The sequence below is a fragment of the Apis florea genome, unplaced genomic scaffold (assembly GCF_048593485.1).
Source record: "Apis florea isolate Af1SG1 unplaced genomic scaffold, ASM4859348v1 contig_1914_pilon, whole genome shotgun sequence".
In the NCBI taxonomy this organism is placed as follows: domain Eukaryota; kingdom Metazoa; phylum Arthropoda; class Insecta; order Hymenoptera; family Apidae; genus Apis; species Apis florea.
This window is the reverse complement of record NW_028256504.1, coordinates 1820302-1842994: the sequence shown is the minus strand read 5'-3', so window position 1 is coordinate 1842994 and position 22693 is coordinate 1820302. Positions and strand designations below refer to the sequence as shown.

Here is a 22693-nt window from a genome sequence, read left to right as displayed (position 1 = left end):
AACCTAAAAAGTATGGGGATAATACTCGTTTAAAGAATTCCGATCGAAATTTAATTCAATTCAATTGGAATTATCGATCCCATGTTTTTAATAATGCAGAGGTAGCTAATTGATCGTTTGGACGAGGAAAATATTTATTTGGTGACAAAGCAAATCCTTTTTTTATCCATTCCTTTCACTCGTCCAATCACATTTTCATAAATATTTCTCGAGGATATTATAACAGTTTTACGTGGATTAGAATTGGTCACCCGTGACATTTGAATTGTATTTATTTTAACTTTATTAGAGGATAAGAAACAAATCGTGTAAATCATACATAAATTGCACAGTTTTTATTGCTTTGGAAAATTATCGATAGAAAATATTAGCTTATTAGAATTAAAAGGGAGAGAAAAAAAGAAAATAGGAGGCTCGATAAATTTTTTAACAAGAGATATTACAATGACGAAAGTACAAACAATTTATCAAGATGGTTAATTTGTTTCACCTCGTGTTAACTAAATGGCAGTCATTATTCATTCCGTTGGCTAAGGAGTTGCAGCGGCAGTTTCAGGAGAAACTTGTAGCTCGAGACTGAATATAAAGTTCTCGGACGGTCAGCTATCCGAGCTCAACTTTCTTCATCAAAGGGGAGAAACCGGCGCCGCGTTTTCTGTGTGGCGGAAATCCTTAACACCTGGGATGCAAAAAGTTCGCCTGTAAAACTGATAATGAACTTTGAAATCTACCCGAAATTTGCATTCGAGTTTGTCGAATGCCAGTCGACGAATTGTATCGATCGATAGGCAACGCTTCGAATTGTTATATGTTAGTTTTGATAATTTTAACAAATTAGATCATCGATTTGCGATAAACGAAGATTTATAACTTTTAAAAAAAAAAAAGAAATTGAACAAAATTTTACCAAATATATTTATTTTAACGACAAGTTTAAAAAAAATATATTAATTTAAACAACTTCCTAATAAAGAGGTTTAAAATCATCTACTTGGGACGATGATAATAAATTTTTTTAAATGTCCATCCTTTTCTATTACGTTTATCGAGTACAATTTACAATTGAAATAATTAGAAAGAAAGGGAGGAAGGAAGAAAAATAGAGGAAGGGGTTTATAAAGCGAAGGAAGGAAATTATTCTAATCAAAATTTATCACCGCGAGATAATGAAAATTAAACATTTTATTTTTATCTCCTTCGAATTCGCGCTGTTGCCTCGCGTTCAACCCCCCCCCCCCTCCCCCCTTTTTTTTTGTTTGAAGTTAATTACGGTTAGAGAGCTAATTTCACAAGTCCGCCGCCGCGGCTGTAAAACTTATTTAAGTTTTCCACGTCGTTATTTAAGACTGTTTAAGGCTGAAAGAATGCACAACAACGCCCCCCCCCCCCCCCCGGCATTGCTATTAACGGACCTCGTTAGAACTGCTGAAACGAAATTGCTTGGCTAAATTTCGTTTCGAGGAATGCACGCGTAAAATTTTTACAGATAAAAATAATTTGAATGAACGCGCGTTTACGATATTCCCAGATTTTAAATGGCCGAGAAAGAGCGAGTGTAATTTTATTTTATGATTCACAGCTGCGATGACCTCGTTTAACGCGATCAAATTCTAATTTTTTTTTTTTCCTCCTTTTCTAATTTACATATCTCTGAAAATGACTCATCTTTTTAGTAGATTTATCTTCGTATCGTGATATTAATAGTAATTTAAATATGTAGAAATAGGATTGTAGTAATTTCAACTGGTTTAATCACAATTTTAAAAATAATGAAATTCGTATGCACTTTGTCCACGTTCAGAGATAAGATTAAAGTTAAATAATTCGATAAATGATAAAAAAAAAAAAAAGTATTACGTTAAATTCAAGAATTCTTCAAGAGTGCGAAATGAGACGAAAATTATAAAAAAAAAAAAAAAAAAAAAAAAAAAGATTTTGACTTTATTTTTATTTTTAGCTATTAATCATTCTAATTGTCGATAATTAAGAGAAGAACGAGTCCCTCGAACCTTTCCTACTCCCCAGTCGATAATCACGATCGAAACGAAGGAGGGGGAGATGGTTGCAGCTCCTAAAATTATTTTATCATCCCCAATTCGATTTTTCGTTGCAAGCACGAGGAAAAGTTTACGAGCCCGTTCCATCGTAAAGTAAGGCGCGCCATTCCATTTACTATCAACGGCTAATTGCTTTAATTGCTAATTACTTTAATGCACGATAAGGCTCGACGCTTTTTGCCCGATAACGCGGTGCATTGAATTAGAGAGAACGCGGTTAAACGAGTTGTCCGTTATAACCCATACATCCTGTTACGTTATATACATTCGTGTTAAATATGTATGCGAAATTTTACCTCTTCGGTAATTTTTTATATCGATCTTAAATCATAAAATGTGCGAGCAACATTTTGAGAATCTAGATATCTCATCGTCCGATCTGTATCTAATTCGATTCAATCGTGAAAAATTATGCCCAAGGAAAGTTGATTTATCGGGTTGTTCGAAAAGTAACCTCGTTTTCTCGAGACGCTTCGAAACGAAATCAATTTTGTTTCACGCAATTCGACAAATTCGATCTCGTAGCAATTTCTCGAGTTATTCGTCGAACCTTTTTTCCTTGTCTGAACAGTATTCTTACCTTTTCGATGATAAAATACTAAAATATGCCAAAAATGCTGCTTTTCGTCTTTGTTATCACGCACAGAATGAAATGCCAACTCTCGAAATATATAACACGTTGTTCAGAGTGAAGTTGGCTGGATAAACGTTCGACTAGCGACACTCGCGTGAAAAAGCGAAACTACATTCCGAACGATGCAATAATTTACGCAATGAATGAAACACATCGTTAGAATAATAAATACAGAAATTTAATGTTATATTTCATTTCGAAAACGTTTAATTTTTTAGATAGCAATCGAGATAGCTCGATTTACGAGCGATATCGAAATTTTTCTTCGCCTTTGCACAATTTGCGTGCAACGAGGTCGTCGAAATTACGTGCTCAGCGGAATCAAACGATTGTCCACCGATTAAATTTTTCCTTCCTTTTTCGCCCATTGCATAATTCCCTCGTTCTCGTTTCCAATCGATTTCACACGAGTGTTAAAAAATGTTAATCAGCGGTTATGCACCGCGGCGGTATAAATTCGAAAGGTTTAACACGTTGTTTAATCGTGCGAATGGAAAATCGATGAATAAACTCGACTGCAAGAATGCACTCGCGTCGCGTGCAAATACGATCGCGGAGAAAAAGGAAGGTGGCTGCCAATGAAATTAATTTTAACGGCACAATTGCACGATTATTATGAATATTCGTTGCTTCTAAAGATTGATAGAATTTTTTTTTTTTCTCGATCAAAGGAGAAAATTGATTATTTATTCTAATAAAATTTAGGTTAGGTTAAATTTGCAGCTTATTCAAACTGCTAGCATTTTCATTTATTTAATCTTCTCTCTCGATAATTTCATTTCGAATCATCACGAGAGATCGACGAGACGAAGGAATTATCCTTTTTTAATAATCACGTGTCCGGTTGTTCTCTTTTAATTAAAACGAGCAGCAAATTTTACCGCATTCTAAATACAAGCCAGGAACGATTAATCGTTGCGTTATCGGTGTTGTCAACCTGTCAACGCTCGTTAATTCACCTGGTTCGCAACTTCTCCAACAAACGAAGCGTCATTGTAATTTCACGAAATCACCGACAGCGCCATCTGTTCTCGCGAGTTCATCGAAAACTCGTCTCTCTCTCTCTCTCTCTCTCTCTCTCTCTTCTATCTATCTATCTATCTATCTATCTATCTCTTTCCCGAGTATTCTTTCGATCGGTCAGATTTATATTTAAACCAATTCGAGGCCAATTAGAAGGAATTGGATGGAGCAACTGGTGGTGTTCGAAGAAGTTCACGGTTAGTTCGTGGCCAAGATCAAGTTCGTTTAGAACGTTTGCGATTGATTTATACGCGTACGTAACATCGTTAAAGAGGAGATTTATTCGTGATGGAGAGCCGATTGTTGGAGTAATTATCAAAATGGTCATTGAAATTGGGGATAATTTACGGGCGTTTGACGAGGGTGTGAAATCGATGGGCGATAAATTCTTGTTTGGAATCCTGTTCTTTCGACAGATCGAGAAATATACTTTTCCACGAATTTTATCGAATTTAACTTTGCATCAAGCTTGATCATTTGTCATTTAATGTTAACTCGTATCGACATACCAGAATTGTAATATAAGTGTAGTCTTCGTAACAACTTAGATCAGGTTATATAAATCTAAAACGGATTGTATCGATTTGTTACGATTCGTCGTAGAAGGAAATATAACAATTTATTGACTAACGAACGAAACTTACGTCATCTGGCTAGAAAATCGATCGACAGCTTATGTAAAACGATTATAATACAATCGTTTGGATTCTATCAAAAATCCCGCCCGTCCTCCATTTTCTGTTAAATAATCTCGGCTGTCAATTAAAGTACATTTCATCGAGAACGTGAAATTCTTGTGTATCTGTGTGTTAACACAGAGATCGGTACGAGGTGTTCGAATTCCGAATTTCCATGCGACGTTCTTGGAATTCCCATTAGAGGGAGACCTTGATAATGGAACGTCTTATGGTACCATTATTCGGAAAATATCTGGAACCAGGTGTATTTCTACTCGTTTCCGAAAGTAAAGAAATTTTTGATTCCTTTTGAAGCGTGTTTAATTATTGAGAAAATTTAAAAGCGTTTGACAATTGTTAAATTGGATTATTTTATTTTAAATGATAGGACAAGGGGATGTCAATTATCTTTAATTAAAAAAGAATTGCAAATTCAATTGGATTTATTTCTATCGTGACCGTGACAATTGATCACTAATTAACTCATATTTGATAAGGACAGATTCGATACGTAATGTTTTGATTGCTAACAATAACAATTAGTCATATTTGATATTGTGGTTGCATGACTAGTTTGAATATAAAGCATCGTTAATAGAAGGATGACATAATTAGCAAATGGATCAGAATATATTAATAAATTTGTTTGAAACGTAGTAGAAATATTATTCTTTAGAATGCAATATGATTGATATTTAATTTGGTTACAATTATTCATTTGAACGAAATTTATTTTGCACAATCGTGGAACAGTTTTTTCGTTTCTTAATTACCGAAAAAAGGAACAAGGAAACGTATTGAGATAAGCTTGCTAAATTTATTCAAGATAATATTCCATCCATTGATTGCAATATTAGTATCGGAAAAAGATTCTAAAAAAAAAAATGATTTTCTCCAAACAACACTTTTTCCCCCATAACATTTTCTAACGATACAACAATATTTTATTAATTTAAATACACGTGGAAAAGTGATCCTCTCTACCCATCAAGTATCATTCTCCACCCATAGCAATTCAACAGGATCACCAACGAAATGTCCCACGTAAATCTCCCCTTCCATCCCCTTTTTTTCAACAATTGCCAGCAACGAAATGTCGCCACGTCGAATCGTTCACACGTCCCCATAAATAGGAACGCCACCATTCCGAACGAGGATTAGAACACGTGGCGACACCACGACGATTGTTTCCTCGAGCCTTGCACCGCAGCGCCTCGTAAACATCGACGAAGCTTCCCCCCTCCCCGGCCAACGCGATAAAAACTGTTTTGTTCGCTTTTGACCGTGAAACTCCGGGGAGCAGTCGAATCGTAAAACGTGCCACGTCGCTGTAACGAGATTTTTCCAACGGTTTCCGCCATTCCCCCTCCCCTCCCTCGACCTCAATCTCGGAGACGAAAGGAAACCGCGTCGAATATTCAACGATCATCCCGCAATTTCCGCCACATTTTGTCGTAGACGTTGCTTGTTAGCCACGGTGAACTTGGGGGATTGAATTTTTTCTAAATCTTGTTTCGTTTTCTATTCTATTTCTGGGGGTGGCGCCTCGTTTCGGGGAGACGAGCGGTTTGTCGTGTTTGACGCGACAGTTTTTTTTTTATTTTTTTCAACGATTTTCAGAAGGGAAAGAAGATTGAGGGGATAGAGAGAAGTAGATATATATATATAGCAATTCTATTCTAAATAATTAGCGAGCATTTAATACGCGTAATTGGAATAATAAACGAGTTCAATATGAATTTTAACAACGAACGAAATGCTCGTATCTCTCGTCGATAATATAAAAAAAAAAGAATTATAACAAATATGAAAACTATTGCAAAACTATTGTAATTTCTCTCTACTCCTTTAAATCCAAAAATAAAATTCGACGATTCAAATCCATCGACCGGCCCATTCAAACTTCCCGCGCAAATTTAATTAACGCACGTTTCTCGCAACGCGGATTAAAGTGAATTTCGAAGAAATCGCGAATCATCTCTCCGATTCGACGTGGTCCCTTTACTTTAAGCACACCGTCTCCACGACGTGGCCGATTAATAATCCAAGAGGGTTATCCGTTTAAACGGAAATAGGCTTTCCTCTACGTGGTGTGTACACACACACACACACACACACACACACACACACACACACACACACACACACACACACACACAGCACAGGCTCGTTCTAATTATTTTGCTCGCTCGGTTGCGAGTAACGTGATAACGGCCGCCCAACACTCGCACCCTCTGACGCCTGCCATGCACTGATACTAATGCATTAATTTATAATCATCCTATAATTTGCGGCTGCATCCTCCTTGCCACGCGTGACCTCCATTCTAAACACGCTATCTCCGCGCATTTCAATTTCCACCTCGAATCCGCGTGGTGTGTAACACGATCCTTTGTATTCGGGTGCATTCGATGCACTTTGGAAAAAAAAAAAAGGATCACAAGAGGAGTCGATACCCATTTTTCCTATTCCCGTTGTAAAAGTTTTAAGAGGAATTTTCCGTAGCTGAAGTATTCGTATTGCTATTTTATTTATATCGTAGTGCTTTTAGCGCGAGTTTTGATTTTAGAATTACTTTTTGAAATTATTTCAAAAATAATTTATCTTCGGATGTAAATGAAATTTATTTGTCATTCGATGAGATAAATTATTCGCAGTTTACTGTTGCTATTCGTTGTTTATAAACATCACCGTCTCTTATTAACATTAATTTCTCTAATGTTATTTCGAGAAAAGAAATTTTCAATATTGTTTTCTATATAAATAATTGATTCAATTTAATATTCTCAAATATTGGCTTTATCTCAAATTCCTTTAATTGTAAAAATAAAAAAAATATAGTAGCGTAAAATTTGAAATAAATTTCCAGTCCAGATGTGTTTCATTAGACGCTTCGTCGTCGTCTCGTTGTTTTAGCGAGGAAATATTTCGCAAAGAAAAATAGCAGGTTTAATTTATCCGTCTACGAAAGAGGTTAGGTTAGAGTAAATTAAGTTAGAAAGTTTTGAGATATATATATCTTTTGCTAAAATGTTTTGCGTTTGTGATAACCAGTTGCTATAATAACTTGACGTGATATTTGGTTTAATGAAATCGTGAAATTGAATATTTAAGTGATGTGTACGAATATGAGATAAAATGGAGAAACTTGGTTAATGTTGCTTTTAATTAAATTGTATGCACGACGGGTATTACAACCGACTACTGAATTGAATAGAACTGTTTTCTATTCATTCATAAGAAATGAAATAATCTGGTTTCAATTATAAAATCTTTGACTGTTAACAAGTTAATTGCTTTTTTCAAACATTTAACTACCAATGAAAATATTTTCTCAAAGTGTTGAAAAATTCTATTCTGCATAAATCACTCAACTTCTCGAGAAAATTTAAAAAAAAACTTTAATAATTTACAAAATTTGATAAGATTTTAATCCTCTTAAAAAAAAAAAAAAAAAAAAGAAGAAGAAGAAGAAAAGAAGAAGAAAAACTTTTCGCGCATAAATTTCAAAGTTTCAATCAAAATCATGAATCTCGATTCATTCCTAACCTGATATTACACGCAACGACTTGTTAATAATTATAATTTCTCGCTATTCCTTACCTTTTGCTATTGATTCAATTTGTAGACTTTCGACGAATTCGTAAAAAGGAACGAGTTGCAATACACTTCTCTATTTCCTTGCCAGCAATTATCAAAGAAACGAGTCCATCCTCTTGGTAGCCAGCAAATCGTTCGTCATTAATAAGTAATCCCATTTAGAGGTTGGACCTACCCACCGATTAGCGACGGTGCTGCCGCTCACGTTAATTAGGTGACACTTTTTCTCGCCCCGACCAACCTTCAATTGGTTTCAACTCTAATCGTTAGCAAGTACATCCTGCTTGACTGTTCGCGTCGGTTGAAATCAGTGCTCTTTTTTTAACAACTCTTTTGCGAACTTTTAACGGAAAAACTTGTTTTTGGTAAATGATGGATCGAAGTAAACTGTGAATGAATTTAAATTATTTAGATTGGATTGTTTTACGTGAATAAATTAACTCGACAAAGTACAGACACAAGTTATATATACAGATAAGTTATAAATAAATTTGAGTTGTTTGAATTAGAGATTGAGCCGTCTCGATTATTTTCATAATTGGAAAAGAAAAATTTGAATACTAATTTTCAAAGATTTTATTTCATGATTTTTATTAAATTCATTACTGTCGGAAGAATTTTCCATAGTGAAGAAGAATACGCAGTAAAGAAGTAAAGGCTTCCTGTGATATTAATATAGCTTTCGGCGTACGTTAAGGAAACAAACAATTTCTTGTTGGTGCGAAGAATTTAGGCTTTGAAATACTAAAATACTGAAATCGAAAAAAACTATTTAATAATAATCAATTACTGATTTTATCAAGTTCTATTATATAACATTATTCTAATAAAATTATCAACATCTAATATTCTATTCTTTTCTATTATTTCCTCGATAGAAAAATTTTTAAATATGATTTAGAAATTCTCTAATAATTACGTTCAAAAAATCAACGAAATATAACTCTTTGAAGAAATCAAATAGTGATTTTAAGAAAAAGCACGAATTTTAAAATTTTAAAAAGTTGAAAAAAGAAAAAAAATAGTGAATCGTTATGAAACAAAATTGTCAACAATTTGATGATTCACAGTAGTGTAAGATTTCGAAGAAAAACAGTAGAACGATTAATACAACGATATCTTTACGTTCCACAATTACAATGGAACGCCGATTATCCAAACTGTCCAGATGTGACCAGAAATTCTAGAACTTGGTAAACAGAAGCAATTACACGCGAATTATTCTGTATTCTCTCTTATCACAATTGGATAAAATTAATATTAAAATTATAAATAATATAAGAGAATCGTTTAACAATTTATTTTATTGGATAAAGTAGGATAAAAAAAATTAGATTGGCAAAAAAGTTAACACAAATCTTAAAATTTTTTAAAACCTCTAAAAAAATGAGAAATTAAAATTTTTTTGTTAAAACAAGAAATATTTGATTACAAATGGGAATTAGATTTTGTAAAAATGGTGAAACAGTATCTTCTCTTTACCTTAACCAGAATAGAATAACAGGATAAAATAAAAAAAAATAGTGCGTACGGGTCGACGTCTAATCAAGAACTGTCACAAGGTCGACCTTCGTGCAATAGTATATGTTGACTTACCATTCTACCTTCCTAAATTCACTCTACGTTACGTTCTCCTAAAATTGTTCAGAAATATTGGAAATTATCCCTTATACCTATATCGAGAAGAAAATTAACATCGAGTTGAACGACACATCACACATTCTCTTCCGTAACATTTAACGCATCCTTCCTCCTTCCTCATATCATTTCGAAACAATCGATGCAAATCAAGCTTCGAAAAAAAAAAAAAAAAATTCTTGCGTTCGAACGATTCTCGATAGCCGGATCCTATTTGTCATAAGCGGTAACAAGAACGTCGAGTGGTTGCGATAAGATAAAAAAAAAAAAAAAAAAAAAAAAAAATCTCGTTTCCCATCGGTACCACCTTGTGCCAGATCGTGGCAGCCAGAATTCGTGCGAAACGACGTTCCAATATTTCAATACCGTTATCTCCGAAAAGTCAGGCGGAAACTGGCTCGATCGATAACGGGTGCATGACAGAACGATATAGTCTCTTGTGCCGTTTTTATTATCCCGTGGGTGCCATTATTCCATTGCTCGTCGACTATGAGTTTTATACGCACGTCTCACGATCTCCAATTCGATCGTACGTTACGCGAAAGTACGAGTGTCGATTCCTTATTTTCCAGCCCAGGGAATCAGTTGAATATTAATAAATACATTTTTCAAATCGCGATCGAATTCGCGTTAAAATGCGAATATATTCGTTTTATCCTATTGTACACAAGTCGATTATCATCTGCAAAAAAGTACAAAGCAATCTACTTATATCACGGATCCAATCATTCGATCGACACTTTTCAATCCCTTTCCATTATTATTTATAATAATAGTTTTCAACCGTGTTCGTTAAATCGGTATCGAAATCAATCACAATTCAACGCTTGATACGCAAACAGTGTTTCAAATAACTAGGCTTAATCTTAAAAATAAACTGTAAAATATAAATACTCTTTCTATTTATTCTATTGTTAATATAGAAAATTTATAATTCTAAAAATCTGCAAAATTTTCAATACATACAATTCTTTGTAAAGAACGAAAAGTTTTTTTTACTTAAAAAGAAAAAAAGAAATACGATATTGATATTATATTCTTTTTCTTTTATAAAATTTTATTCTACCACTTATGTACGACATATAGTGAGCACATTGTAACAAACGCGATCGAACCAATTTTCTTTTTTCTAGAGAGAGTATAGTCTATTCTCGACCGTAACATTCCAGCTCGTTACCACGAGGCATGCAAAAGTGGAATAGGAAAGATACAGGAAAGAGAGAGAGGGAGAGAGAGAGAGAGAGAGAGAGAGAGAGAGAGAGAGAGAATGGAGAGAAAAAAAGGAGACGAGAAAATGGTTTCGAGGAGTTAGACGGATAATGGAGGTTAGGAGGGACTCTGCATTTTGGATATCCCCGTTCGAAAGTAACTTTAATTCCCTCGTCTCTGGCAATTTGTACGATTTACATTCACGTTTTCTCGCCTACCATGCCATTGCTCCAAAGATTTTTCGATCAGTATGTATATAACGTCGAGAAAACTAATTAACAAGCGACAAAGATTTCTTTAACGTTTGAATCTTGATCCAGTGACCAGTGTTAGTTAATTAACTTCGTTTTGAAAGAGTCGAAGCTTTTTGACTTGTTTACCACCGCGTCTATGATTATAATTTTAACAGTTCGTTTGTAATCAAAAATTAACCGGTGTACAGTGTACTGAACGAAAAGTTGTCGGCAACGTAACTTTGTTAGGTTAGGTTTTCCTTCAAAAATATTTTTTTTATATATTTATATAAATTAATAATTGAAACGTTTTCAAAAAAAGTATTCTTGAAATAATTGTAAAATAATTCTAAACCAGTTCCATTCGACGTTATCTCAAATCGTCGTTTTCCAAAGCGTTCATTTGCAAAGGACTTTTTTCCTTATATATATTAATTATGCGCTTGTTTCGAGCAGTTCTCTTCTTCCTGATAACCTTGTCGTATCAGCCGCGTATTTCAATTTCGCGTTGCATTCCTCGCAGAGAAGCGAATTTAAAGCCTCTTAACTCCTCTACCGTTAAGAAGGGGGAAGAGAGAGAGATAATTACGAGCAGGACAGCAAAAGGAAAAGGAAACCGAGATGTCGCTCGCGTAGCTGTAATCCAAGATAGTGAACGAAAATTATTTGCATCGCTCTCGGTAAAAGCGTGGATCACGAGAGACGTAAATATAAATTTGCACGTGTCAGAAAAATTGAAAAATGAAGATACTTATCGCATATCCATATTTCGTATGAAATATCGTTACGGTAAACTCGTTTGTCATCCATAACGTCTTCTTTTTTTTTTTTTTTTTTCTTTTTATATTAAATTTCCTTGTGACGTATGGATATTTTCACTCACGCCTTTTAGGTTATGTTGTTTCACGTATTTCGTTTAACACGCTGATCGACTTTCATCGATCGACATCGAATATTGGACTTTCTTAATTTCTTTTTCTTAATAATTCTTTATTTTTTTTTTTTCTTTGATTGTTGACGAAAGTCGAAGGTTTCGAAAGGGATTTCGCTACGTAATTTCGGATTGTGCGTCTCGATAGCGTAATCCCTGGTCTTCAAGAAGCGAGCAACACCAGGGATTACGTTGTCGAAACTTTCTTCTCGTGCTACAAAAATTCTGGAGACAGTGATTAATCGTTCGAGAGCAGACAGCTGGAGGAGTGTGTTTCTAATAAGATAGCCCATTATGGAGTTCGCCCAGTGAAATTCCCACGAAAAAGATTCCATCCCTGCTAATGTTAGAAGTCATGCGATTGAAGAAACGATTAAAACGGTATACCACAATTTTGAAAGTTGTATCGTTCATTTTAATTAAATGTGATTTCAATAATTTTTTTTAATAAATCAAACATTCCTTATAGATTTTTCTTCTAGATAGATAAATTAATATATTATTTTTCGTCTTACTTGTTACATTTCGAGAAGCATTTATCATCTGCAACAATTTCAACCCCCTCGTCGGATCTCTCGTCCAACTTTTCCTTCGTTTCATTCTTGCAACACGTACAACTATGAATAATAAATACAGAGGGAGGAGGGGAGGGAGAGGGGAATTTCGTTCCCAATCAATGTCAAGATCCTTTTACGCGAAACCCCTTCCGCTCTAAATCAGGTTCTCGAGCTTCCCTCGTCAAAACAACGGTTCTTGGTCAACCGAGCGTAAGATTTATGGCGAAAAGTTGGTAGAAACCATCATCGCCTGTCCCTTATGAAACTTATTACGCGCAACTTGAAAGCGACGATTGATCGTGGGGAAAAGTTGGACGATTAAGAAACGTGTTTCCGATACTCGTGATTTTAACCCTTTGCATTATTATCGCTTTTTCATCCTCATTTTAACTTATACGAGTTTCGAAAAAGGAATTAAAATTTTAAGTTTCTTTTCCACAAGGCAAAACTATTTAACCTTCTTTGAAGAAATTGAACGATTAACCTTGACAGACTTGATCAATTTGCCTTCCAAGTGACACCTACACTGCTTAAAAAAAAAAAACTTGAACAATTCGCAGGAAAACTACGTCTCGCCGTGTTATTTACATTCTTCATAATACGAGCCAGTCAATTAAACCGATTTGTCTTCTTCTCTCGCTGCGGAGAAGGCCTCGTCAAAGACCTTCTTGTTAGCTCGTCCACGATGACCTACCAGAATTGAACAAGTAACTAGTTAAAAATTTCGAATAAACAATTACTTATCAGAACGATTTCGAATTTATTATTTATAGCTTTTAACCTCATCTCGCCTTATAAAATCAAATTCTGCTACAATTATAAAATCAGTGACAGGGGGGGAAAATTTAATTGGCATCGCGAATAATTTATCGTTCAGAGCATAATCGAATCGAGGGCAACAAATATGTTATTAGTGAGTTGGTTGGAAGGAAACAAAACCAAAAAAAAAAGGAATCACGATAATCGGTCGAAATTGCCACAATGACGTCACCGGCATCCGGAAGTGCACGGCTTTTGTGTACACGCCGGCCAACAGGCGGAGTCTGTTAAGTTTAGCCGGCTCGACCTGGCAAGTCGACAGTGTGTCAAGATCACTTGATCCCTTGCCGCGTCTTCACCGCGGCGTCGAGGGCCTCGATTGTCGCCTCTCTTTTCTGCCAACGGGGAACTCCACTCCAACGCAACGTGGAGGAGGAGAATTCGAATTCGTGGTGGAAAGAGCGAGGGTTTCTTCTTCTCCTGTTCGAGGGGGCAATCGAGTGTGTGTCGCGGGGGATCGATAGCCGGCTTTTTCGTGTGCAACGACGAATGTGATCTTGTTACTTGATCTTGGTACGAAACGAGAAGGGGGAGCGTTTGATTTTCGAATTTTACAAAGTGATTGGAGATTGAGTGGTGGTTATGGAATTGAATTCGAATGATTAGTTGGTGAAAGTGGATCGATTTTGATTTCGAAAAATTTGGAAATTTTTTTTTTTTGGTTTAGAAAAAGTGGGATAAATTTGGAACAAGTTTTATATCAATGAGCATTGATTTGATTGATGTTGACTCTCTTGATCCTCTCGTGATTTCGAAAAATTTGGAAAAAGTTTTATATTAACGAATATTTTTCTTAGAGATTATTGCAAACAAATTTCTTGGTTGCAAAGGAATAAAGGAAAGGTGGAATTATAGATATGAAAGATTGGAACTAAATTTTTAACAAAATTAACAAATATCAATTCGTTGAAAATATACTCGATTCTGTTTCGATTTAATTGTTCGATCATTACTTAACGATATCCATTCATTTGCATATATCATAATTCGCAATATTTCGCAAAGGAACGATACGTTTTACATGACTAATCGCTACTACGATGACACAGCCAATTAACTTTGAATCGCGATTCTACGAGTGGCGGCAAGAACAACGGTGAAAATTGCTACAGCGCAAATGTGATAATGGATCCCCCCGCGAGCTTTATAAAACCTAGCCTTTATAAAGCCAACCTCCACCTCTGATCAATTCTCTCCTGTTACGAAAAATCAATATATACCCATCTGAAAATCCGCCACCCGATTCGTTATCCCTTCGTCCAATTTCTAATCCAGCGTGAAAAAAAAAAAAGAAAAAGAAGAGAAGGAGAATAGTTGGAAAATATATTTTTTTTTCACGGGCACAGCTGTTAAGTTTGATATACGATATTTAAAATTATATAATTTATTATCCTTTTCTCGGACAATTTTATGAAAATGAACAAAAAAAAAAAAAAAAAAAAGAAAAAGACAGGGAAAGAAATACGATAAGGATCAAAATTCATAGTGGTACAGGTGTACAATATAGTGAACATCGAACGGAGAACGATACACGCATATTTTTTTAAAATCCATTAGTTAAAGTTTATTAATATACTCGTTCAAGACTCCAAGAGAAAAGAGAAAAGAAAGATAACGATTATATTTTAATTCTTCCAGATAAAACCCGTTTTATCCATTTTTTTTCTCCAAAAAACGAAAAGAATATAAAATTCTCACAGTGACATCGTGTAACATCGCAAACTAATCCAAAACGTCGAGATTAAAATCCCTAAAAATTCACCATCAAATTCACTATCCTATCTTTGATACTAACGGGAAAGGAGAAGAGGGGAGAGGAAAGATATAAAATATTCTTCCAATCAAAATTCAGTGACACGGTCGCATAATATCGCAGACATTAAACCCAAGATCCTCGAGGAACATCCGAGATGCCTCCTTTGACGCGGCACGAATACCTAATAAGAATTTCCATCCTCGTGCAAAGTGCTCACACGTCTCCGTTCACGCCGTTCCGGAATCCACGGAGCGGAAGTGAGAGCCACGTAGCTCGTAACACGGTCCCAGGAACCGTTTAAACCGTCCCTCCCCCCTCTCTCTCCCGCCAACTCTGTAAGCGTATAAAAATACGCTCCTCCCCACCACTTTTCACGGCTCGGTTCACCGCGCTACGCCAGACCCATAGAAATCAATTTGCCGGATCGAACGATGATATTCCACGCCTGCCTGTTACAGGCAACGATTTTGGAGGAATCGTCGAAAATATAGCGACGCTCGGATAATTGTCGCCGATAATCGAAACGGAGGGGTTAGGTTTCGGGTTAGGCAAAGTATCTCATCAATCCGTCCTTTTAAGTGGAAAAGAATGCTGATTAATTATTCGTTTATAAATACAATTTGTTTTCGATAGATAGACACGTCGTTACGAAAGAGATGTTGAAGGATTGATTAAGATAAAACACGAATATCTCATTTATATCTCGTCAAAAGGCAAACTTTAACTTGCTCGACAAGCAAACATTTTTCTTTTTTTTTTTTTTTTTGTATTTTCGACAATTTTCAGCAATTCTCTTTGCTTTGTCTCCAGGAATCGATCCTGGAAAGCTCTCTTCTCCACGAGCGTACCTTTAACCTACATAAAAAAATGTCTCGGAATGGGAAGAGGGAGAGGGGGGGAGGAGGGGGTCATACAACGATCGGGTCATTCCAGCTTCATTGGGGCTGGCAGAAAAAGAATAACCGAGAGCCGTATCCGTTTGATTTCAGAAGTATGCAGCCAGGGATGAGGGTGGTGGTCCTGGCCACCACGTTCTGGCTGGCTGTGCTCGTGGCGGGGACAGTCGGCCACCATCCCGCCGGTCGCCTTATCTTCGATCAATACTCCTCCCCCTTCGCCCCGCACCAGTATGGAGTTTATCGAAGAGCCGGGGGCCAACCGGACTGGAAGGATCAGGATCCTGTCGAGAAGAATCACCCGTTCGACCCTTCGATCAATCCGCCAAGGTCGATCACCAACACCGGCCACGGTACGCCTGCTATTCGTTACGTCACCTCGTTTAATTTTGTCTCCCCCTCTCTATCTTTCCTTGTACTTCTTATCTCTTTTCTCTCTGTCATTTTCCTTCTTTCTTTTTGCCGTCATTCGTCATCTTCCTCTTTCTATACTTTTCGCCCTCTCTCTTTCCTGTCCGAGTTTCTCATTCCGTCTCTCTCTCTCTCTCTCTCTCTCTCTCTCTCTCTCTCTCTCTCTCTCTCTCTTTCTGTGCGTGTCTTTTTCTCCCTTTCTTTATATTTCTCGTTCGTCGTTTCTTCTTCTTCCTGTCTGAATTTTTCATTCTGTCTCTCTTTATTTTTCGTTTTCTCTTTGAACCTTTGTTCTTTCTCTCTCTCTTCCTCTCTGTGTCTCCTTTTTTCTATCTCTTTCTTGTCTGAATTTTTCATTCTATCTCTTTCGTTCTCTCTTATTCTATTTATTTTATTTTCTATTTTTCGCTCTTTCTCTTTTTTCCCTTTGTGTCTTTCGTTCTCTCTCTCTCTCTCTCTCTCTCTCTCTCTCTCTCTCTCTCTCTCTCTCTCTCTCTCTCTCTCTGTTTCCCAATTTCTCTTCTTCTGTCTTTCGTTCTTCCTCTCTACGTGATTTTCGTTATCTCTCTTTTTTCTTCGTTCCTTCTTCTTCCATGTTTCTCTTTCTCTCTTCGTGTCTCTTTGTTCTCGTTCTCTGTTTGCAAAGGATGAATATATATCGTTCTGGTTAACATGCTCGTTTCTAACGTAACCGAGGGACGGGCACGTGGGTCGGGTAATCAAGTTCTCCGCTACGATCGAGATAAGCGGCTGTGTTCTTGGATACTTGGGGACGGTGGTTGCCAACGTTGATCAAGGGAACGAACCTCTTCGCCGCGAGATTATACCGCTTACCGTGACGAATCTAATTTACGGCTAATTTTAGATAACAATATCGAGGGAATCGTTGTGGTTTCGAGGGGTGGAGATTTTTTTTCTTTTCGCGTAATCGGTGATCGTTTCGAACGGATTTTTTTTTTTTTTAATTTCATGGTTTATAGTTTATAATTTAATCCAATTCTTTAAAAGATATTAATAGAGTTTAAGGGATAGGAATACTTTTAACTTTTAACTTTTGCAAATGCATAATTTCGAATACCAAATTTTTGAAAACAATTTCCTCGTGTATTTTCAACCTCGTTTATTTTCAAAGATGTTATTATCGATAACACGAATTTGATCCCAATCGATTATTTTCCAAATATTCTATTTTCAAGTTCGGTTTAATATATCGCAGAGCTTCGAATGCTTATTTTTTTTTTTTCGAAAATAAACTTCCTCCCCCCGAAACATTAAATATCACGTTCGAGCTCTCGTTTCGACGTAACGCTACATTATTAATATTTTGTTAAACCCCTCTATCCACAATCGTTCTGGAAAACCTTCCCTTCGACACAATCGAAATGTCTTACTTCGTCCGGACTTTAATCACACGTTGGAGACGAAATCCAGAATCCAGTTTAGATCGTTGACTCGGTAAACTCGTTCGTTGTACGGTAAAAATACTGGATGAAACTTTTATAACAAAAGCTAGAGAATCTTCCACGAGGGAATCCTTTTTTTGCCTCACGATGCATCACGATTTCAGATTTCATCGAGGGACGATCCCAGGGGGGGAGCAAGTACGCGTCGACCGAGCTCGAAGATAAAACCGGGAACCGCGAACTTCGGCCAAAACCGACCGACTTAGAACGCGCGAAATCGGCGGAAGACTCGTCGAGATTCGAGGAGTCATTCGTGGCCGACGACACGTTCCAGGACCAAGGGCCCGGCTCCCTCGAGATATACAAATTGGATCTCCTTCGAGAGAGGCCTCTCCTCCAATACAACCAGGTGACCCCCGTGTTCCCCGGCAAAGGGAAGAGCAAAGCGCCGAAGAAGACGATCGGCAGCCACGCCGCCAACCCGTGGAAATCGGCACCGAAAACTGTCCCAGGCCTGCCCATGCTCCTCCACAAACAGTCCAACTCGTTCGACGACCCGAGCACAGAGGTCCCCCCTGACCTGTTCGGCGTAGGTGGCGTGCCCGAGTTGCAGGTAGGCTGCGAGGGCCTCGAGGCGGCCCACTACAAGGAGAAGAGATCGTTAGACAGAGGGATCAAGAAAGATCCCTGGCTCGACGTCACCCCGATCACCTTGGATCTCGACTACGAGGGGGAACTGGAGGAGGAGGAGGAGGAGATGGACGAGCTGCTGAAGCTGAAGAAGCTGGAGACCACCACGAGGGGGGTGAAGAGGAACAGGGGCGACATGGACGCCAAGCTTCACTCGGAGTTTCACTCGGCCGACAAGGGGGCCGAGAAGTTGCCCGTTCGCGGCGATTTGGGCAGCGCGAGCAACGCCTCGGATCCAAGGGAGCGAGGAGGATCGTTGGAGAATGGCTCGTTGGGCCGGGGAAATCGCAGGATATTATGGGCGGTGGACGAGGAGGAGCGCGGGAAGCGCGCGCTTTGGGGTTTCGGGGAGAACGAGGGGGTGGTGAGCAGCGACGAGCTGCAGACCGAGGGCCAGAGGCGGAGGATGTATCAGGAGAGACGGAGGAAGGAGGAGGAGGAGAGGAGGAGGGCCAACTTGGATATAGAGAGGATCAGGGGGGAGTACGAGAGGAGGTTGGACGAGAGGCAGAGGGAGGAGGAGGAGAGGCAGAGGCGAGTGCAGCAGTCGAACAGGTGGCAGCAGCTCGAGGCGGAACAGAGGCGACGTTTGGAGGAGGAAGGGCGGGGGGGGGAGGCGTCTCGTGCAAGGTCGTACCAGGATCGTGCCCGCGGGGAGGAGGAGCGGAGGCAGCGGGAGGAGGAGGAGAGGAGGAGGAGGAGGAAGGAGGAGGAGGAGGAGATGGACAGGAGAAGATTGGAGGAAAGGAGGAGAGAGTGGTCGTTGAAACAGAGGCGGATAGAGGAGGAGGAGAGGAGGAGAGAGCCGTCCAATTTCACCTATCCGGCCAACCTGACCGCGGAGAGAGAGCGTCATCATCGGCATCATCAACAGCAACAACAAAGTCGACCCGATCCAACGTCGATGATCGATCGTCGAAGAAAAGAAGAGGAGCGTAAATTGCTCGACTACGTTCGAAGGAACCAACCCGTCCACGTGGCGAACGATTCTCGCTCGAGCGAGAGAAGCTTGGCGGAGCAGAGGAGGAGGGCGGAGGAGGTGAGGCGGATATACAATCCAGGAAACGGAAGAAGAAATCACGGTCCATCGGCCCCTACGAATATCGATCCGAGGTCTTACGCGGAGGAGGGCAGGCGGAGGGAGGCGGCGAGGAGGATCGAGGAGGAGGAGGAGAGGCGGGGGAGGATGAGAGAGGCGGAGAGGCGAGAAGAAGAGGTTCGAAGGAGGATGTCTAGGTGGTACGAGGAGGAGAGGAGGAGGAAGGAGGCCGCCAGGCTGGAGGCGGAGAGGATGGCGAAGGTGCAGAGGGAGGAGGAGGCGAGGAGAAGCAGGGCCGGCGGGGGGTACGAGGATCGTAGACGATTCGACGATCATAGAAGGAGGCAGGACACGGGTCTTATTCCGGCCAATTTGGTTTTGAACAAGTCGAGGAGGCCCGTTGAGCACGCGAGACAAAGGCAGGAGGAGGTGGAGAGGAGGAGGCAGGAGGAGAGAAGGTAATGAAAATTCGGACGAAATACAGGGGTATTGATTCGGGTGGATTATTTGTCGCAATCGGGCTTATTTCGATCCCTTTCTAATTCTATTACAATTGGTATATATTTAGAATTTTTCGATGTCTTATTCAAGAATGGATTTTTAAGAAATTTTAGAGATCCGAATTATTTTTTATTTTATATACGTATATATAAGAGGAAAGTTGCTCTAATTTATTATCTCTATCATGCTCTAAGTTGGCAAGTTTCTAGAGAGAATATTTCGTGACGCAATAGATTTTCCTAGGCGATAAATACTCAAGACAGAGGCCACACGTCGGCCCTCTTACTAATATTTATGATACCACGGCAACCCTATAACCTTAAAGCTTGACTTTCGGAATGTTTCTCATCGTTATAGATCATTTCCCTGAAATAGTTGTTTTGCTATCATTCTTGCTGTATCTCCTCTACAATAAATTTACATCAATATTTTTTTTTTTCTCCCTAAATATATCCTTTGGAATGATATATATTTTACGGACTATATTTCGAAAATATTTAATTTTGATTTGATCCATCCGTTAGATCGAATAAAAATTTTTATCTTGACAATTACTTTCTAAAGAGTAGGAATATTTTAGAGAATTTTTCTTACGATTAATCGAATAATTTAAAGATATTAAATTGTTGTAAACAAAGAATTCTTAATTTCGATTGTCGCAAGATCCAACAAGTCGTGTGACACGCAATGACATCCGCTATTTATTCAAACCTGTGAAATCTCGCGTGCGCAACATTTTCCATGGCCACGATAAATAACTTTTAATTATAGGCTTATTACAATTGAAAAGAATTTGACGAATCGAGCTTTGCTGATTTTAACAGAGAAAACGATAAAAATTAACAGATTCCAGGATAAAATCTCAACGTAGATTTAAAAAAAAAAAAAAATAATCAAATTTCCAATGAAATCCATTTACTTAAAGATTAGAGAAAGAAAATTACTTCCTCTTCTAAAAATTCGTATAAATTTTACAATATAAAATTTATATTGCGGCAAATATAACGTTAATGTCGAATAAAATGAGAAAAAATTCCAAGCCCCAAGAATTACGCGAGAGCAGCTAACGTGTTAATTACAACGGCGGCAACGGGTCGAAAAAAAGGGTGAGACGAGTTGCCGCCAGTTATTGCATCCCATAAGATCCATCTGCGACCGCCACGGAGATAAATATTCAGCGATGAGAAAGCCATCCGACAATTTCGTCGTCTGGCCACATTCTAGCGGCACTCGGTTTAATGAAACAAACAGCCGCTTGGCGGCGCGCAATAAGCTTCCTCTTTCGGTCTAGCTACGATAGTGTGTAACGTGTGTCTCGTTTTATTCCACGCAGGGCGAACGAGGCGAGAGAGAGGGAGGAGCGCGACAGAGTCATGAAGGAGCAGTGGAGACGGCAGGAAGAGGCGAGGTTGAACGCGTTGCCTGTGAGCGCGAGAATAATAGTCCAACCTCAGAAGCCTAAGGTGATATCGAGGATAGGAGGGTTCGATATCGATTTCTCGGTGAGAAATATATCCATTTCCTCGAAACGTCGTTCCAGCTACAAATGTTTTGTAATTGTGTCTCCAACTTTGAGCGTAACACCACTGATCCTCAACATCCTTGTTTGCGAGTAGTAAAGCTTCTGAAGCTTGGACTTGGGAAAGGTTAGGTTATGCGAGATTGAAGGCTGGCTTCGAGAGCGTAGTATATTTTGACAGTAAAACGGTTTGATCGTTCAAATGAAATAGTTTAAGAGTGGCAGACTTGTTAAGAGCAAAGGTAGCTTTGCTATTTGAGATATAACTTTATGCTTGGAATAGAAATATTGTTCCTGAAACAATAGACAAGATGGAAATAGCTAACTTTATATTTTCTGAAACAACTAGCTAGTGAAATGGGCAAGACAAAAATTGAAATATATTTATTGAAATACGTAAAATAGTAAATGTATTTATAGTATAATTTTGTGTTTGGAATACTGTTTCTACAACAGTTGAACTGGAGAACATAAAACACAAGAATGCTTTTGATTCGAGATCTCACACCATCATTCAAAGGATTCATGAATAACTTTCACAATCAATATCCATTGTGAAAAATAACTATTAAAAACAATTGAGAGTTTTACTCTCAAATGTATCCACCCTTATTAACTCCCCAATTACTTTCCATTAATGGACACTGGATTGAAAAAAATTCAAAAAATACGATATTGCGTTCATTTTAAATGATCCAACAAACTATATCAATCTCTCTAACTTCCAATTAGAATTTTATTTTTCTTAGAAGCAAAAAATATTAAGTTCTGTGAATGTTGAAACTTTGCATTCTCTCGTACATTGTCGTATTCGAGCGTTAGAAAAATGAAATTGAATTGAGACAAGCGTTGGTTGGTATCGATTGGAAGCATGTGATCATTAAAGCTGAAATAATTGCTCACCGGATATTCGTGCAAGCAATAACTTACTAGCATCATGATATGCTCGTGTTCTACAATTCTCACAACTCGTAACAATTGTAAAAAGATGAAGAGATTGTAAATTACGTGTTAATCATAAATTAAGGGGGTGAGAATAACTATTATGTTGCATGGAACGAACATATCGTTAATATATTTCACAGCAAAGAGTTATCTTT

At 38.1% G+C, this 22693-nt stretch overlaps 2 protein-coding genes and 1 long non-coding RNA gene across 9 annotated transcripts in view; 1 reads left to right on the top strand and 2 right to left on the bottom strand.

Moving 5' to 3' along the window:
- The window catches only part of LOC100864824 (uncharacterized), a 119252-nt gene that overhangs the window by 64844 nt on the left and 31715 nt on the right, over positions 1-22693 (bottom strand). The window contains exon 1 of one of the 3 annotated variants that reach the window (XM_086913540.1): positions 7995-8118. The exons of the other annotated variants lie outside the window; for them this stretch is intronic. The gene's annotated coding sequence lies outside the window, so the exon portion shown is untranslated. Of the gene's footprint in view, positions 1-7994; positions 8119-22693 lie in introns of those variants that run through there. 3 annotated transcript variants of the gene reach the window in all.
- The window catches only part of LOC100867715 (uncharacterized), a 59560-nt gene that overhangs the window by 33255 nt on the left and 3612 nt on the right, over positions 1-22693 (top strand). Inside the window, exons 1-4 of one of the 4 annotated variants that reach the window (XM_086913469.1) lie at positions 13761-13891; positions 16127-16383; positions 18009-20031; positions 21408-21576. In XM_086913469.1, coding sequence (XP_086769595.1) covers positions 16128-16383; positions 18009-20031; positions 21408-21576 — 2448 coding nt within the window. In that variant the 5' untranslated portion in view covers positions 13761-13891; position 16127. Of the gene's footprint in view, positions 1-13760; positions 13892-16123; positions 16384-18008; positions 20032-21407; positions 21577-22693 lie in introns of those variants that run through there. The other 3 variants (XM_086913460.1, XM_086913451.1, XM_086913457.1) reach the window with 3 other exon arrangements.
- On the bottom strand, positions 260-3208 carry LOC147658600 (uncharacterized). Of its 2 annotated transcripts, none has more exons than XR_015293775.1 (2): positions 2638-3208; positions 260-679 (listed from the first exon to the last, which is right to left on the bottom strand). It is a non-coding gene; the product is annotated as an uncharacterized LOC147658600 (long non-coding RNA). The 2 variants fall into 2 exon arrangements; XR_015293776.1 differs by having other exon boundaries at positions 260-707; positions 2638-2730.